Below are 17639 nucleotides of genomic sequence, written 5' to 3'. Positions count from 1 at the left end.
GTATATAAAAGGGTAATATCTTCAAACAGCCTACCCACAGCTCATGGAAAGTACCTGGGGGGGCTTATGGCTTCTTCCCTGGCCACTGTGGCAGGTTGCAAATAATGCTGAGCTGGGGAGGGCTGCCCTGGGCAGGCTCCCTTCTCCCTGCTACAAGGTGTTTAAAGGCAAACCCCAAAACATCTCCTCTGAAAAGAGATTATTCCACATCAAATTCACTTGACAAATGTTTATCTGGAACACAGGTATTTATTACCCTGAAGATTGTGTTCTCGGTTACTTCACATGAACAATGGTGGAAGTCACTTGAATGGTATCCAAGGAGACAACTTCACTGAACTAAACTAATTAATCTTCTTTTATTGCTGCTTACAGTTGTTTTTAAGCAGGCAACAACTGGTCCCGTAGAGCCCATTATGGCTGCTCCATACTTTATAAAGATATGTAATACCTTTATCAGAGCTGGTTTTGCTTCTTCAAATAATGTTGTTAAGCTTCTCCATTTCATTCATAACACATTGTTTTCCACTTTTTGCTGTCAGCCTCTAGTTCACATTAGCTCCCCATGGATCTCATTTTTCTTTACTTACAATAGCATGGATATCACCCATATGTGATTCTATTTCTGATGCATTATTCCAATTTTGCCACCAGGTGTCATCAAAAGGCACACCAGGACCGCAGCTTGTGCTTCCTGAAGGATTAGGGGAACTCGGTGGGGGATCATTAACTGCCAGTAAACTGACACAGTAGTAAGGGGGCCGGCCACACTTCTGATTTTCCCATGGTTTTCTTTGTTTAGCTAGACTTTGCATTACAGCAACAAGATGCAACAACACACTCCAGATGTTTGCACCGTGATAGGTGACACCAGCTTACCTTTGGTTTCACTAAGAGTTATTCCAAAATCTGCCGGGATTTACAGTCCTCATAAGCATGCCCAGAGAAAGTCTTTCTCCTTGTGTCTGGCCTTCAAGGCTTTTCAACCAGCCATTGGAGCTCCCAATTGCACAAGATCTACAAGACAAAAGAAAACACACAAATTGGAGAGGCATCAGATAGGACACATTCATTCCAGGGTTCCACTTAAAAGATGTTTACTCCCTCCTCTCCTTCTGGTAGGTTGTGAAGCAATTTTTTTTTCCAAGCAAATGGAGCTCTTCATCTTCGTTTTTCATTTCTCCCTCCCCAGACTTTTATTTTTTCAACAAAAAAATGTTTAACACTCTTTCTACCTATCACATTCTAACTGCCCATTTCTGTAGGCTGTCACTTGGCTAGCTCTCCATTTCGACATTCATTTACTGCATGGGGAATTTCTTTCTTTTCATCTGGACCAGAAGCTTGAATAAATTACGGTGTTCCCTGGGGCTGTTAATCAGATCCCCGATACAAAGATGGTGAAGTGTACAAATAACCTTGCCCTCAATTCACTAGGCAGCCAGGCACTGTAGGACTTGTTGTTTGCATGGAAAAAAAGTAAACCCAGCCACGGTGTGCCAAGGTGGCAGAACCACCGGACACGGTCAGGCAGCACCTGCGGGTCAGCCGTGGTTGTGGCCCCATGGACTGTGCCGTGCTGGCAGCGCCCTGCAGCCCATCACTGCCAGCTCTGCCTTGAGGGTTTCAGTTTACCTGGCACCAAACTGAACACCAGACTGGTGTGTCATGAGAGCCAAACTAAGGGAGAGCATCCCTTCTTCATTTTCTTAGAAATCATCTATTAGCAAATTACAGAAAGCAAGTTGCAGTAAGAAAAGAACCAGCATGACGAAAGTTTGTAGTATCTTTCAGAAAGGCAAGTCAGCTCCTCTACACAAATAAATTACTTTCCAAGTTTGTTATTTTGTTTCAGTTCATGCAACATTTTTATTGATTTATCATTCCTGCAAGGTCTAGTTTTTGGATTTTTACCTTTTGAGGTGGTTTAATTGGACTGGATGCTGCCCAATGCCTTTTAGCTCAGCTGGCTTCTGGCTGAGCCAGCACAGGATCCTGCTTCCTTCTGGGATTTAAGGAAAGCAACCCTGTGTCTTCATTTGCAGTCATTTTTATCTAAGGTTAATAGCAAGGCCTCCGTCACTCAATCTCTTTGGGGGTAGAAAGAAAACTGATTAAACAAGGATAAAGAGAATTTAGAAAACCTCTACTTTCTGTGCTCTTGATGCCCAGAATTGGTACAGAGGAAGGAAGCGCAGCAGGGAGTAAGGGTCAGTACTGAGAATGTTAAGAAGTCTGGGAAACCCTGGCTTATGCCTTTGTCTTGCGTGAGATGGCTACTTACATTCTTCATAGAATTCCACAAACTGAATTTCCTGCTAAATAGAACCCCTAGATTTCACACAGGATGGGTTATTATTAATATCCCATCAATTTGACCCAGATTCTGTACACTGTGAAGTGCCACATTTAAATCTAACTTCTGAAGAAAAAAAATTGAATTAAAAAATCAATCACTGGGCAATTTCATATTCAGTTCATTTAAGGTCAGGTTATTGCTGTCTCAGAGAACAAGAAGTTTTCTTAATGGACCAAATTCAGAAGTGATGTGAAATTAGGCATAATTACATACTGGCTAATGAGTCTAAACTGGCATATAGAATACACATTGAGAGGTATGTACCCATTTACATCCTCTTTGACTCACTTATTACTTGGACAAGAAGACAAGGGGCAGGAATTGCCACCACGGGCTTTGGATGGTTTAAAAGATCATAGCTGAAGCAGACGAGTACCTGCTTTCTTCCTGCATGAGCAGGCACTAAAGGCCAGGACTCGGCAGAGGGATCACAGGTTGCTTCCCATGGGTATTTCTGCTGATATGCAGGAGCTGCTGCACTAGATGTGATCTGCTGTGGGTGACTGACTTGCAATCCATATGGTACCATTTCAACCATTCTGCACTTTCCTAGAGCTCTAGGGAAAGCCCTAATCCAGGGTGAAACCCAATGTGTTCAACTTGCTTCAAATTTGAGTCTTCTTCAATTGTCAACTCTGAGTTATGTTTGGAATTTCTGTAGAAAATGTCATATTCCAATTAGAGACGTTCTTTGATCTAACATCTAATTGGTTCTCCATCTGAAGGTGCTTTGGGCTTCCATTTATTTTTTCAAACAGTCATAATTTCATTCAGCAGAACATTTTCAACAGAATTTCGTAGTGCTATGAAGCCCAAAGATTTTCTAACAGGATCATGGTCTATGCATCTCCATTGTTCAGAGATCATAGCTAAGCGTAGTTTGGTTCTAGAGTAAGATATATAATTCCAGACTTAAGGCTTTGAGTCTTTGGTTTTGGGGTTTTTTCTTTTATATGTAGTTTATGGGCTCTAATTAGATATAAAAGTATTTGCCTTTAAAAAAGGATCACTCATATTTTTTTATAGCATGATAGATGTCAGTTAAGGTTAGGGTTTTAATAGGTCTTTTCACGAGTAGAATTTTATTGTATACTGTATTTTTAAATGTCTTGTTACATTCAGTGGCAAACAACTTTATGGACTTCAAGCAATAAAATGTGAAGTAATTAATTACTTTAGGAAAGTAATCTGCAAAGTGCTCTAGAAAGGTATCTTCTTTCAATTATATATTTCTGACTAGTCTGTGTTTTTAGGGAAGCAATGTTAGTACAACTGGCTCTCCTAATTAAATTCTTGCACATGCAACATACTGAAAACATAGCCGTGGTAGACTCAGTTTTACAGAAATGCAGAACTTCTACAACTCAAAGCTGTAGTTCTACAAGGAAAAAAAGAAAGCTATTCACAAGTTTAACTGCACTCATCTTAAAATAACAGCATCTGGCCATAAGAAAATCCATCTATCCTATTACTTCCTTTACTCTGAGATGCAGAGTCAATCAAATATCCCTAGTGCAACTCAACAGAGAGTTACACTTTTATTCCTAGTTTTGCATTTCGAGGTAGCATGAAGCATTAGAAATAATTACAGATTGTTAGTCTTTATCTGCGTATCAAGTCAGAATTTCTAACATATAGATACTTGGTTTTCTTTTCAACAGGCATGTCTATGGGAAGAGCACAGCTGGTGAGACTGCTGCAGTGGTGTTGCAAGTATTTGGCTCATCTGAGACTTACTGAATTTAGGGGTGCAGTTCTTTCCCATTTCCTTCATTCCTGGGTGAGTGAAGAAAACAAATTTCCTTAGATGAAACTCCTTTATGAAGAAGTTCTATGACACTTTTGTCGACTGTATTTTTCCTTCAGCAGGAGACCAAGCAAAGGAGGACAGAGGCCATGTGAGAACATGGGACTGAGCTGTGTACTTCAGTCACTAGGCTTCTTGGGCAGCCAAGGCTGTATATCTGAGTGCAGGCCTTGGGCAGATCAATAACAGAAGGAATCTTTAAAAACACCATTCATTACAAAATCAGATTCTACCTATTTAAAAAGCTTGAAAAGTTCTTTTAATTTAACTGTCTCTTGAGAATATTAAAAATTATTTTCAGTACATTAAAATACATTAGAAAAAAGGAAAACCAAGAAAGATTATCAATGTGAAGTTTTCAGGCAACACTAAGTTATGTTTTATTTTCATTTTGTTTCTTTTCTTTTTTTTAATTTTCCTTAAATCAACCTGAAAGCTTCTTAGGAGACTGAATATTTCTATTATAAACCTACATTCAGCTGCTCCAGGTGTGACAAGCTCTACCGAGGTTTTCTTGGGTCCATTGTTGTTCTCCTGCTATGAAGTCTCTGTGGGAATTTAGAAATGCTTGGCATCAGCTCTCAATTCCTTACAATGGCTACAGAGAGATTCCTTTGGAGCTCCATATTTACCCTCTATACTTGCAATCAGTGCCAAGAAGAAATACATTTCTCCTGTGGAATGGCAGTGTTAATTTTTTGGCTTCTTTATCCTCTAAAGAGACTCTAGTCAGATTCTTGTTATTCCAACATTTAACTCTGAAAATTGAGTTCCAACTTTGTTCATTTACTTGTTTTAATGCTTATAGGAATAAGAAGATCCTTCCCAGGACATAGGGGAAAAAAATCCCTCCATCTGCAGTATTTGTAGACCGATTATCATGCCTTCTTAACAGTACACAGAAATAAGAAAATTAGTCAAACTGGTCTACTGTTATGAGATGTGTCAGATACAAATAACTTTAAAATTTGGTTTTTTCTCTTTACAATACCTCTCCATACTTTGTAGAGATTAGCTTATAAATGGTCCCAGGTCCTCTACCACACCAAGGTAGCCCCACCTGTGGGCTGAATGCAGCAGAATCACAAGCTGCAGGATAAGTGCCAGAGATCAAAGAAGCCAAGCATTCAAGATTCCCAAAAGCTATGGCTGGGGGACTCAGCTGTTCGAAGAGAATGGCGTCACTGTTCATCTTTGCTGTTATAAGGCAAAGAAAAGAACTGTGGTGTGATCTCTAATTTACTTTCTTAGCTGTTCCCTTTAATAATAGATAATGGGAGAGAGGCTGACTTCCCATCAGACAGGGGCCTAGCAGCCTGTTTCACAGACTGCTTTGATTCAGTCCTGGTAGAACTGCCTGTGTTTTCCTCTTTTCCAAGAATCACTAGCTGGTTTTAAGGTCCTGGTATTTCTTTCCATCAGCACACAATATAAAAAACTCCCTTTGTCTCAACTGCATGTGAAAGAGATGCTCACAGAATTGAAAATGTTCTTATTTTAAATGAAACTAGAAAGCAAGTGGGTGATCTGTTGAAATGCATCATTGTGGGAACTGCTTGTTGAAAGCATGCAGCCAAGCTTTGAGGGAAGGTGGGAACAATCACTGCTATCTCCCTTCCAAATAACAAGCAAAAAAAGTTTGATGATGTTCATGTTCTCTATCTGTCACGATAAGACAATTCCTTTGACAATGTGGTGAAATATATTTCTAAAATGAAAGAGGATGATCATAATTTTTTTTATTCATGTTTTCTCAAAAGAAACCTTATTTGCTATCTGGAGTCCATGTCTATTGACCTTACTCTCTGGAAACCTCTAAGTATATTTTGGAAGAATCAGATAATTTAAGATGTGATCCAACTAGGAATAAATTTTCCACACAGTATGTTTTAAGGGTTGTCTGGTCATGTCAGTTGAGGTTCCATTAGTCTTAAAGTTCTACTTTCATTATCAGTGTTCTATGTTATTACAGAAGTATGGAGTTGAATGTCTGCTTTAGAGTAAATACATGCAATGATCATATGAATAGAAAGAAATAACAATCACCACCCAAGTTTCTCCATCACTTTCTGGTATTTCCTTGACTTGGAATATTTGCCCTGGAGATGTTGACAGTAAATGTAAATACGTCTTGTAGAAAATGAATAGGACTACTGAGCTTACTGCACATCAGAGCTTTTTCAAGACACAGAATAAAATTTGGCAGTTAAAACTGTAGCCCTAGCAAAGAAAATGAAAAAAAAAAAGTGTTTTAGTGTGCAAATATATTTTGTAGGTGACAGAAAAAGAGATGCCAGTAGAATGGGTTAGAGTAGGCAAGTGAAGTTCCTGGCACTGAATGCTTCCTCAACAATCCACTTCATGAGATCTATCAAGCATCTATCAAACAGCTTCTTAGTTTAAGTCTTCAGTTAAATATTCTGTAATTGACAACATGGAAGTGCATTTCAAATCACATCTTAATTCTTGTTCACTCACAATGTAAAGAGAAACAGACAGTCTAAAAACCCACCTTTGTAAATATACTTTCCTCCTTAAATGCCTGTGAGTGCACTGTACCTCTCAGTAGCTCACACACCATCATAGTGCAGGGAGAGCTCCCTCTTCTCTTGCAGCACACCTTGCCCACTCTCATATTGCTGCCTCCTCTCTGTACTGGTGGAGCATCATCCTAGCACACAGCAAGCCATCACAATGTTTTATATTTAAATATAAAGCATGTCAAATTTCCATTCATTCCCTTGGAAAAAAGACATGAGTAATGGCAGGCAACATATGTAGGGAGTTAAGTATTTTCAGAAAGAGACTAAAACTGTTTAATCGGTTTTTTCCCATGACAGAGGACTGCAGAGCATGGCCAGCTCTGATGATTTAAAAGGCACCAGAGCATTCCCAGCACTCAGTCTCAGGAAGGGAACAGCGAGTCATAACTTTAAAATTAACTTTTGCATTTGAAAATGTGGATGTAATTTTTATCACCCTCTACATTTGAACCAGTCTGATGCCTTTGCTGCTGATCAGTATCTCCCATACTAAATCATTTACAGAGAGCAACCCCTGAAGCAGATTTATGAGCCTGCTGCCCTGTCTTGCACCACAAAAGGTACACGTGGTAGAAAGTATCTATGTTTGTATTGTCTCTCACCCCTCATGTATTCCAAAGATGGGTAGCAGAGAAGGGGGAGAACATAACTGAAGTCTGTTTAGCATCAGCAAGGAACTGGAATCTGGGATTTATGGATTTTTTCTGTCCCAGGTAAAAAGCATTTCCTAATGAAGTCCAAACTGGTGTCAGATACTGTGTTCCTGTTCCCATCTCCCTTTCCTTGGGGCCTGAATAATTCATCAGGAAACACTCACCTGTGAAAGTCACAGGTAAATCTCATACTGGAGGGTTCTTCTATGTGAACTCTGATTGCCTCTGCACTGGGGGAGGGAGGCAGGAAGCCAAGACACAAGAAATGTGTATGGGAAGGAGTGAGGCATAGAATTGAGACACACTGGAGGATTAACTTTTCCAGATATGGAAGGGGATTACTGTAGCCCTGGACTCATGTGCAGATAGACAACAAGAGACAGATCTCTTGTCTCTCTGGTGAAAGTCAGACATTCTGCAGGAAAGGAAGTTAAAACCCAGCATAGAACATATTACAAGGCACGTGTGTGGCCTCCATAGCATGGCTACACTGCGAACAGTGCTGTTCTGCAGGGTGGGTGGACTGTGTTCTGAATAGGAACATAACTCCCATCAGAGGTTATACAGGCAGAAAAGAGCAAAGATGGAGCCAGTGCATTTGTTCTCATATAAACTAATCTCCCACTATTTCCTTTGCCCTGTTGGGCAATGGGTATGCTCACACTATTCAACCATGAGAGCCTCAGAGCAGCTCCAGTGAAGTCAAGCAGTAAAGATCCACTTTTCACTCAGCCTTTGCAGAAAACGTTAGAGAACATTTTAAAATTCAAATTGCATGTGAAAATCTGATTTGGCACAGTTCAACGTGAAAATTAGTTTTGAATGAAGCTACCACCTGCCTTCCTGAGGAGATAATATATCCCAAAAAGGAAGTGTTTGCAGGCATCACTGACCCTCTAAGGCAAGCATCAGAGGTGCCTGAAAATGTGCATAGTGTAGTCAAGGTTGACAGAACTTAGACAGATAAAATAATAAGGGTTGTGGTTATGTTTTCCCCTATTCTTAGGATTTCTTATGTGCTAAAATCTGACATCACAAAATTTCATGCCAGTTTTACTCTTCCTGCAGTGGTGGTGGTTCTTTTTTGGGGTGGGGGTGGGAGGTGGGTTTTTGCTGCTGTGAGATTTAGGAAAGATGTTGAAGGTGGACTGTTTGGTAACTTTATAGTTTAGAGAGTTGCTTTCAAGTTCAAGGGCAGAATTGAAAAATCTCACCAGCACTTGGCTGGAAAATGAAGACAGAGTTAACTCAGGGGATGGAGAAGGGAGCTGACATCTTAAATGGATGAGAACTGATTCTTAAGAGGCTGATAGAGGGCTTGAGAAACAAGTGGCATGGTTTAATGTGGTCACACATAGAGACCTCCTGAAGGAAATACAAAATCCTGGGAAAAGAAAATGGAAATTTTTCCTGATGGACATGAGCCGTGTTTGGATCTGGAGCTCCAGAGAGAGTGCTCATTGCTTGAAGTATCTTAAAAGTTGTAGCTCAGATTTAGTACTCTGACAGCACCAACTGGCTGCTGTGCATGTTGGGCATTTAAATCTGCTGAAATTACATCGTATATCTAAAGCACAAACCGCAGTTTTTGCAAAAGAAGCCTGTGTGCCGTGGCTGTTCCTTGCCTAGGAAAATAGCTCACAGTAGCTAATATCTCCTAACAAATGTGTTTTTCAGCACCACTACAGTCAAATGCTTTCATGTAAGACTGATGTATTTGTTTTAGCAAAACTTGCCAAGGCCTGAAACACATCACATTTCAATTACTGCAAGGTCCTTTTTCTGGCCTGAAAAATACAGCCTCAGCCCCTCCGAAATCCAGTATTACAGTATACATAATTTCCCCTTTCCTGCCACTTTGACTTTCTCACCTTTCCAGATAAATCCTCCTTTTAGTTCTCCTTCTTCAGCCTATTGCAGGTAAGATGCTTGTCTTCATTTTTTCAGGCTTAGCAGGTGCCCACCATCTTGTGAATCATCAGTCAGTATTTAGTGCTGCAAAGTTTCCATCAGCTGCTAATTGCCCTGTAGCACAACGATTACTTTTGATTTTTCAGCAGAAGACCTTGTTATCTTTTAGAATTATTGACTCGTTTAAGATGACAGGTCTTCTGGAGGTCACCTAGTCCAGTCTACTGCTCAAAGCATTTGGAGTTGGACTAGGTTGCTCACATAGCCCCATCTAAGAGTTTCCACAAGGGTGGATATTGCAATAACCTTCCTGTGCAACCTGCTCCAGGGATTACTCACTATTACTTCAAACCCTTTTTTTCTTATGTACAGTCAGAATATTCTTCTGCCTGCCTCCTCTCATCCTCTCATGGTGCTTCTCTGAGAAACATTTACCTCTCTTCCCTGTGATGCCAGGTCAGACACTTGAGGACAGTGGCCAGAACTGCCACAGCCTTCTCTGGGCTCAACACACCCACCTCACTTTCCTGAATACACCATGCTGGTTTCATGACCCCCTCTTGGCCTTCTCCCAGACTTGCTCCAATTTGTCAGTGTCTCTCTCATGCCAGAGGCCCCAAGCTGGACACATTCCTCCAGGTGCAGCCACGTAGAGTGGGTTTATGTGTCCCTTAACCTGCTGCCCGTGGTTCTGCTAACACAGCACCGTATTCACCTCAGTTCAGCTGCCACAAGGGCGCACTGCAGACTCGTGCTCCATCTGTCCACCACAAACTCTGGGTGCCCCCATTCTGCCTGGACCCTTTCCCGCAGAGCTGCTTGCTGGTGTGTGGCCATACTGCAAGGGGGGCTCCTTCCTCAGCTCCTTTCCCTGGCACCTGAGTCCTATCAGGTTCCTGTCAAACCAGGTCACCAGCTTGTCGACATCCATCCATAGGGCAGCCTTACCCTCCAGCACACCAGTGGAAAAGCGGGACCCTGGTTTCGCACTCACACCTGTGTACTTCCCAAGGGTTCTCCGCCCCACTGTCCAGCTTCCCAAGGGCTCTCTGCCCCACTGCACAGGTCACCAGGGAGCGCGTTTGGTGTCACTGGCCCCAGGACAGTCCTTGACTGGCTGTCACAGGCTGCCAGTGGCTGCCCAGTGCTTGGAGCTTGGTAACCCAGGAACTCCTACAGCCACTTTATAGCCACCCACCTAGACTTTGCTGCACACATTTGCTTGCTGGGATCCTGGGAGAGCTGGTGTTGGAAACCTTACCAAAGCCAGTCTAAGGGCACCTGGCTCCCCTCGGCTGCGTAGACAGGCCCCTCATGGCAGAGAGGTTATGCCTGGGCCACTCAGACATTATTTTGCCTTTTATAAACCTGTGTTGGTCAATCCCAATCACTTACTTGTTTTCACGTGCCCAGATCCTCATTCTTGACATTTTGGAAGACAGGCACAAAGTTGTCCTTTTCCCTGTCCTGGGATACCTCCCTCAGGTGCAGCCTTTAAAAGGCAAAAGTCTTAGTTTGGCCTCTTCCACTTCTGGTGCTCAGTAGGCATCCAGCATGCAGCACAGTACTCTATCAATACACATAAATACAGATATGAAACTAAAAGAAATAGAAACATTTCTAAAATGTTACTTTAATAATAAAACATTGTAATATCTAAGAATTCTAGACATGCAAAAAAAAAAATAGCTTTACCTGAAATGCTGGTCATTCCAATAAATACTTAAGAATGCCGAAGTTGGCACTTGAGACAAGAGTGTTAAGGAAAAAAAAACATTTTAAAAAATTACTAGCCATAGTAAGAAAATCATCATGATCACTGTCACCAGAAGGTGACAGCTGTGGAGATTTAATGTCCAACCAAGCATGAATGAATAGGGCAGTACCTCACTTACTCAAGGTGAAAGGTTCAAAAGATATACCTTAAGGCTCACTGGGTTATTGCCAGATCCATAAAGACAGGGAAACATTTCCTGCAGTTTAAAACAACCATGCTCTATTTTTTTCAGACAAATGTGACAAATTCTTTTGCAAAACTTTTCTGAGCATAAAATTTGTAGTTCAAGTTCACATTTTAAGGAAGTAAAATAAGGTAAATAATTTTTAATGAAAAAGTCTCTTTCTTAAAGGAACTGTCTATTAGTTTATCAGCAGATGGACCCAGTGTAACATTATTGAAGGAGTGCAAGAAGTGATGTCAACTGGGCAATGCGCATGCTAGCTCCTGTCTTCTTCCTTCTGCCGTCTGACCAAAACTAGAGGGAAGAGTTTTATTATCATTTTGACCTGCAGAAAGGAGAGGGAGACACACTAGTATCCTAGTATGCAATGGTTATAGAAGATCTTATTGCTATTATTTTTCTTTTTAACAAAGCAATCTATACAAATCATCCACCTGTAGAGACTAGTGGACCACATCTCTGTTTGATAACCCTTCATGAAAATCTTTTGCAATACAGGGATCATGATCCAGTCACATGTACCAGAAGAAGGTTCCTGGTGTGATCTGGTCTGGATCCTTCTTTTTCTGCTACAGAAAGATGGCAGTGCCAGGTGATAATCCTTATAGCTTCTGACTTCTCATACAGGAACAACTTGCAGCTCAGAGTGCAGTGAACAGACCTAGAATAATACACATACAAGAGGATGTGATCCTGTTACTTTAACCTTATTACCTTAGTGGTTTGCACATTTTATACCTTTATTCAAAAGGCTAACACTGCAAATAATTGTATTTCATTACTCTTTCTCTGTTACAACGAATGCATAAATTTCATAGCCACCTGTCTGTAATGATATAACACCTCAGGAGAAAATATCCTAACATTATAAAAAAACACCTGATGGTCTTTGTGTATGATACAAATTTTCTTTCCCATGTAGAGCTCATTTTTAAAATGAGAGGGTTTGCCATTTATCCTGTAATTATCATCTCAAATGCCCAGTCCCGCATGTTGCAGACAAAACTTTGGTGGCAAACAGAATTACAGTACACAAAATGTAAGTTAGCACAGCCGAGAGTACAAAGACTTGAATATGAATCTTAACATGAGTCTTTCTTGGCTCATAATCAGAGTCTTCTAGCTCCTTGTATTTCATAGATTAATTTCTTTCATTGCTGACTGACATAATACATTCTTTCACCCTTACTGACCCAAATAGAAAGATGCTCTTCGAAATAATCAGCTGTCCAAGAAATCTACACACCCCTGGCTGATCCCCTCCTTAGTACAGGTTTTCTGTATATTATACAGGAACACTTTCAATTGCAGAAACTTGCAATTGCTTGAAATGTCTCATAATCAACAGTAGGTTATAAAAAGCAGGCAAAATAGTGGTTCAACACATAGACAACTCTGGTTTCCCAAGGAACCAGTTAAAATACACAGTTCTGTAAAACTTCATGTTGGACAGAAACAGGCTTCTCATGGAATTAACTCCTCTGAAGGTAGCTGAGCAGTTCAATCTGACTTCCTACAAAATCAGACACAAACAGATGCACATGGCAGAGTGTCTACCCATACTACATGTCGTAATTCTCACAGTTCACAAGTTTAATACAAAGGTAGCTGCTTTCCCAGAGGATGCTAAAAGCCTGGACTCCCTTATCTGCCCCTTGGTAGATGATTCTCCAGCAAATTATCCTCGTTGACAGCTCCACAGAATAGCAGTAATTGGGCAGAATTACACTTGCAGAAAATGGTCTTTAATAAGCTACTATGGGGCTACTATGTTGGTCTGTAAAATCTCTATTATAAAGTTTCTGAAGTTATTTTCCTTGGCCTTTGTGGATTTGTAATGGCCCTGTTGGCTTTGTATTAACCCTGATAGCCTTACAGTTGAGTCTTTTTACTCTTGTATTTTTTACTTTTCACTTTGTATTAACAAAGAAAAGACTTTTGAAGAATACATCAAGCTTTTCAGCAGTGAAAAATAGATAATTTCAAAGCTTTCCCAAACACTTCCCTTTAAAAGCCTGCTGCTGCATCAAGCAGCTGCTTACTTTGCCCATGTTTCAGAGCAAGTCCTGGCTCTAAAGTGACCTGCTTCCAGTCTCAGATATGCCCAGGCTGGTTTTAAAGTTAATCCTTAAGCTCCATTAGTGACAGCATAACCACGGTGTAGCATTTCAGTGGTGCAATAATAAAATCATAATCACGCACCTGTCTCTGCTGCTTCTTCCTCCAAATCTTTGATGTGGTGAATGTTTACAGTCTTGCTGCAAAAAAGCCCCAGTAAATGTTATTACAGGCTGTAGTGAGGAAAAGACATTAAAACACATGGGAAGCAAAAACAGGTTCTGTAATTATATTTTATTGCAACTCCAATGCTTTGTCTGCTCCTGAAGACTCCTTTAGCTAAATTTGTTTCAGACTTCTTTTCTGTACCAATTAAAAAAGACAATAAGCATGTACAGTTTTCTTATTATTTTATTGAAAAGGTACATTTAAAAAAATACACAGACATTTTACTATTATGGATTGCTGATAAAGATGCTCTAAAAGTTAATTCTCTTCTTATTTTTCTTTCTTCCACCTGTTGTCCCCATTATCACATAATGACTTCAGTCTGAGTACTGTGTATTGATTCACCTTTATAAAAGGGTTGGGGAGGTAAGAAGATAGGTGGGGCATTACTGCAACATATTCAGTAAACAGAGAATATGATTAATTATAAATATTTTATGTTCTGTACATTATTGCATTAGGGAGCCACAATGTTATGCAGCATCGTTTCAAAGGAAACTAGTTAGAAATGAAGAAAAAAGGATATTTAGGTACAAATACATGGATCCATTGTCTTCTTGAACAATGCATGTGAGCTGTGGCAATGTGCAGTTGAAAAGCTTTTTTTTTCTCTTTAAACATTGCTTAGCAACACCAGTGAGGAAACAACAAAAATAAGTTAAATGAAAGTAGCAAACAAGTAGTAATCTTAACTCTATGTTATATGGCTTTCTATTTTCGATTTCTCTAAATCAAGTGTGACACAAAAGAAATAATTAAAAGCTTCAGCGCTGCATTGCTTTCAAACATTTGCACAGAAACTAAAAATGTTAAAATCAGACATGTGATACATCTTTAATACTACACAAGGTACACCAGTACTGGGGCCTAGGACAGCACACAATCCCTGTCAACAAGAACACATGGAAAAAAATGGATGCAATTCTTTTTTGAGATGTTTATCCATGATCTAGCATTTGGTTCATCTACCTTTTTTCCATATAAGATTGTAACCCATTGGTTTTCAGAGAAGTATTTACATAGGTGCGAGTGAGGAAGACCCTAGTTTTCAAGTCTGTCAGGAAAATATTTTATGTTCCTTGATTCCAAGGTGCATCGTATACATTAAAAAAAAAAGAAAAGAAAAAACATGAATAGATAAGCAAACGAGCAATTTAATTTTTAAGCAAATCACACTATTTTGATTAAAAAAATAGAGACAGAAAGAGACTGAGAGAGTTGTCTAGACTCCAAAATGCACTGCCATCAATGATGGATTTTATGATGTGGTTGGATGAGGTGTCCTTCTGGATGGCATTGCAAAAGAGAAACACATTTTAAAATCTCGACCCCTTTGCTGCTTTCCTTTTACCCTTTGTACTGGCCATAGTTATCTCTTTTTTACATCAATAAATTAGTACGGTGCAAAAAGTATGGAGGCAGGCGTCGCCCGGATGGGCCCATGGGCTGGCCTCAGGAGAGCTGGTGGTATTGCTGGTGCCTGGAACAGGGATGCAGAGGGCCGGGGAGGAAGGGACAGAGCTGATGAAACAGCTGCAGCTGCAGCAAGAGGAGATGAGAGGAAAGCAGGTGCCAGCGGCTTAATCATGTCCTTCTGGAATGCAAGTTTTGCCTGGAATAAAACGCACACAAAAAAAGCAATGTAAATACAGTTCTCCCCATGCCTACTTTTACATGAGGGAAAAAGTGAACTCTGACAGAGCACGCTGTGGCTTTTCACAGAAGCCTCATGTCAGCTGCTCAGAAATGCTACCTACATTGTCCTCTTACTCCTAAGGCAATTAAAGCAACCAAATCCTATATGTAAAGACACATAAATCTTGTGAGTCTAGAGACGGTCACACTGATGTTTAGAAGGAAGCATGATTTGCAAGTGAACAACTTTATATAAATTATAACTGTGCATGAAATATTAAAAAAAAACATGATTGAGACTTACATATCAAAAGTCAAATTTTCCACTTGCAAAAATGAATTATAGAAAAGTAGAGTGGTCAAGATTGGAAGCTGGTATTAGTCCAGTCAGCTTTTCACCTGACACTGCAGATCTGCTCTATTCAAAGTAGAAATATTTTTTAAGATCAATACCATAAAGAATTTTTCCTGAAATAATTATTACTCAGTTTATGACCTACAATCATTCCTGGTGCTTGTGGTGAAACAGATAACCAGAAATATATACACTGCGGTCTCACTGAAAATGGTTTGCACCATAATCACGTTTGTGGGGGCAAAGATACTCATGTCCTTCCTTATAACTGGTGGTCTCTTCTTATGCAATAGATTATAAAATTATGTATTACACAAGTGAAGATTAGCGTGTGCAGAACCTATTGAATGGAAAAACTTAGAGAAAAGCCGACAGTATTTTCATTTGCCTCTACACAATTACAAAGACATATTAATATTTCAGCTTTTAAAAGCTTTTCATATGCTTCCTCTTGCACACATACATCTCATCTCTCTCTTCCTGACCTATAAATTGTTTTTGTGCCATAGGTGGCAAGCACTTTTCTCTAATGAATAAAGTACAGGCTTTATTTACGAGCAAATAAACATATAAACTGTGCTGTGCTAAAGCCAGCCTGAACCCTGGCTGCAGCTGACTGGCAGAGCCAGCTTGTGGGATTCCTGGAAATGCAGGCGGGTGTGAAAGGGATTGGCTAGGGGCACAGAGACAGGACAGGTGTTTTGATAGCCAGTGACAGACACAGCCTGAACATACAGATAGGCAATCAATTCTCCTAAATACCTGATGACTCTTTTGCACCAACTAATACATCCACACAGCACTCTGTTTTGCTGTATGAAGAGAATGAACTTTAGTATTTTTATATCTTAACATCTTATATCCTTTTCCCTGACTGCATCCATCATAACTGAGAGTTATCTCAGGTGTGCAGAAAGACAGAGTATATCCATTGCTGTTTTCAAGAAGTGCACTAGCCCAGCAGAGCTGATACCTTTCCACAGGGTACATGGTTCATTCCCCATTCTGCTGATTATTCCCTTCTTCCTAGCAGTAAATAACACTCACAGTGCTGTCTGCATACCTTTGACTGGGCAGACAGAATACATAACTATCTTCAAATCTGATCCCTGTGCAGACTCAGCCTGCGGGGGAAGAGAGGCTGCGGAAGCGTCAGGTCTGTCATGTTCCTGTCTCTGTGCGGTGGGAGTCCCCAAGGTCACAAATTCACACAGACAGTGAGGAGAAATAAAAATACTTACTGCTAAAATACTTGGGTTGCGCTGCAGTTTGTTGTAAGGACTATATTTAGGTTTCATAGGCTTTCCTGCAACTCTGTCCTTATGCCTTCGGCTGGAAATGTGCTGAAATAAATATCCTCACATTTAATTAGTTGTTTAAACATTTCTCGGTTTTGGGTTTGAAATTGATTTATCAGCAGGATATGCCTAAGCCCCTGTTTGTAAGATAAAGTAGGTTCTTCAGAGAGAGCAAAGATAAGTTTTGCTAAATTAAACATAACAATTTGAAGCACATCAAATAGAGAATTAGAAACTAATCAAATACAGCGTATTTTGTGATCCGAGAGAGACTGCAAATTATCGGTATTTTTGTTAGTATCTCCTTTTTCCACTTGAGGAGCTTCAAATCAGGCAGAGCTGTAAGCACTAGGTCATAGGGATATTCAGAAGTAGGAGGTAAATTTCCATCCTGCACATGCTGTTCAGTTGCATAAATAATTCAATATTAGCTGAAGGAAGAACCATTACCCAGGGATATGTCTACACCATGCAATTTAATGTTATCTTAGAGCTAACTAAAAAACAGGGAATGAGAGGACACATCCACACAACACAGCACCATCCAGTTAGAGATTCCCATTTGGATATCAGCAACACTACGTCTGTACGAGCACAGCACTGAACCCGGGGCTAATTGACTCAGAGAAGAGCTGCATGTTCATACAGCTACACTGTTAATGATAACATTGTTCTACACAATTCAAACGTATCTATAGTATTACCCTCCTGTTGACTGTCCCCAACAAATAGATCTGAGTCACATTTTTCCTCTCACATAGCATTAAAAAGTATTCCAGCAGACTGAAACAGCACTGAAGGAGGAATTCAGGGAATCTCAACCCAGAATTT

At 40.1% G+C, this 17639-nt stretch overlaps 1 protein-coding gene across 11 annotated transcripts in view; it reads right to left on the bottom strand.

The window, feature by feature from the left end:
* Nucleotides 1-13685: 13685 nt before the first annotated feature.
* ZNF385B (zinc finger protein 385B) overlaps nucleotides 13686-17639 on the bottom strand; it is a 166446-nt gene continuing 162492 nt past the window's right edge. For all 11 annotated transcript variants that reach the window (XM_027678433.1, XM_027678435.1, XM_027678444.1 and 8 more), the window contains 2 exons: nucleotides 16752-16853; nucleotides 13686-15132 (listed from right to left, as the gene is read on the bottom strand). In XM_027678433.1, coding sequence (XP_027534234.1) covers nucleotides 14914-15132; nucleotides 16752-16853 — 321 coding nt within the window. In that variant the 3' untranslated portion in view covers nucleotides 13686-14913. The remainder of the gene's footprint in view (nucleotides 15133-16751; nucleotides 16854-17639) is intronic.

This window comes from Neopelma chrysocephalum, unplaced genomic scaffold, assembly GCF_003984885.1.
Source record: "Neopelma chrysocephalum unplaced genomic scaffold, ASM398488v2 Primary Assembly neopelma1_44, whole genome shotgun sequence".
Classification (NCBI taxonomy): Eukaryota; Metazoa; Chordata; class Aves; order Passeriformes; family Pipridae; genus Neopelma; species Neopelma chrysocephalum.
This window is presented reverse-complemented; position numbering and strand designations above follow the sequence as displayed.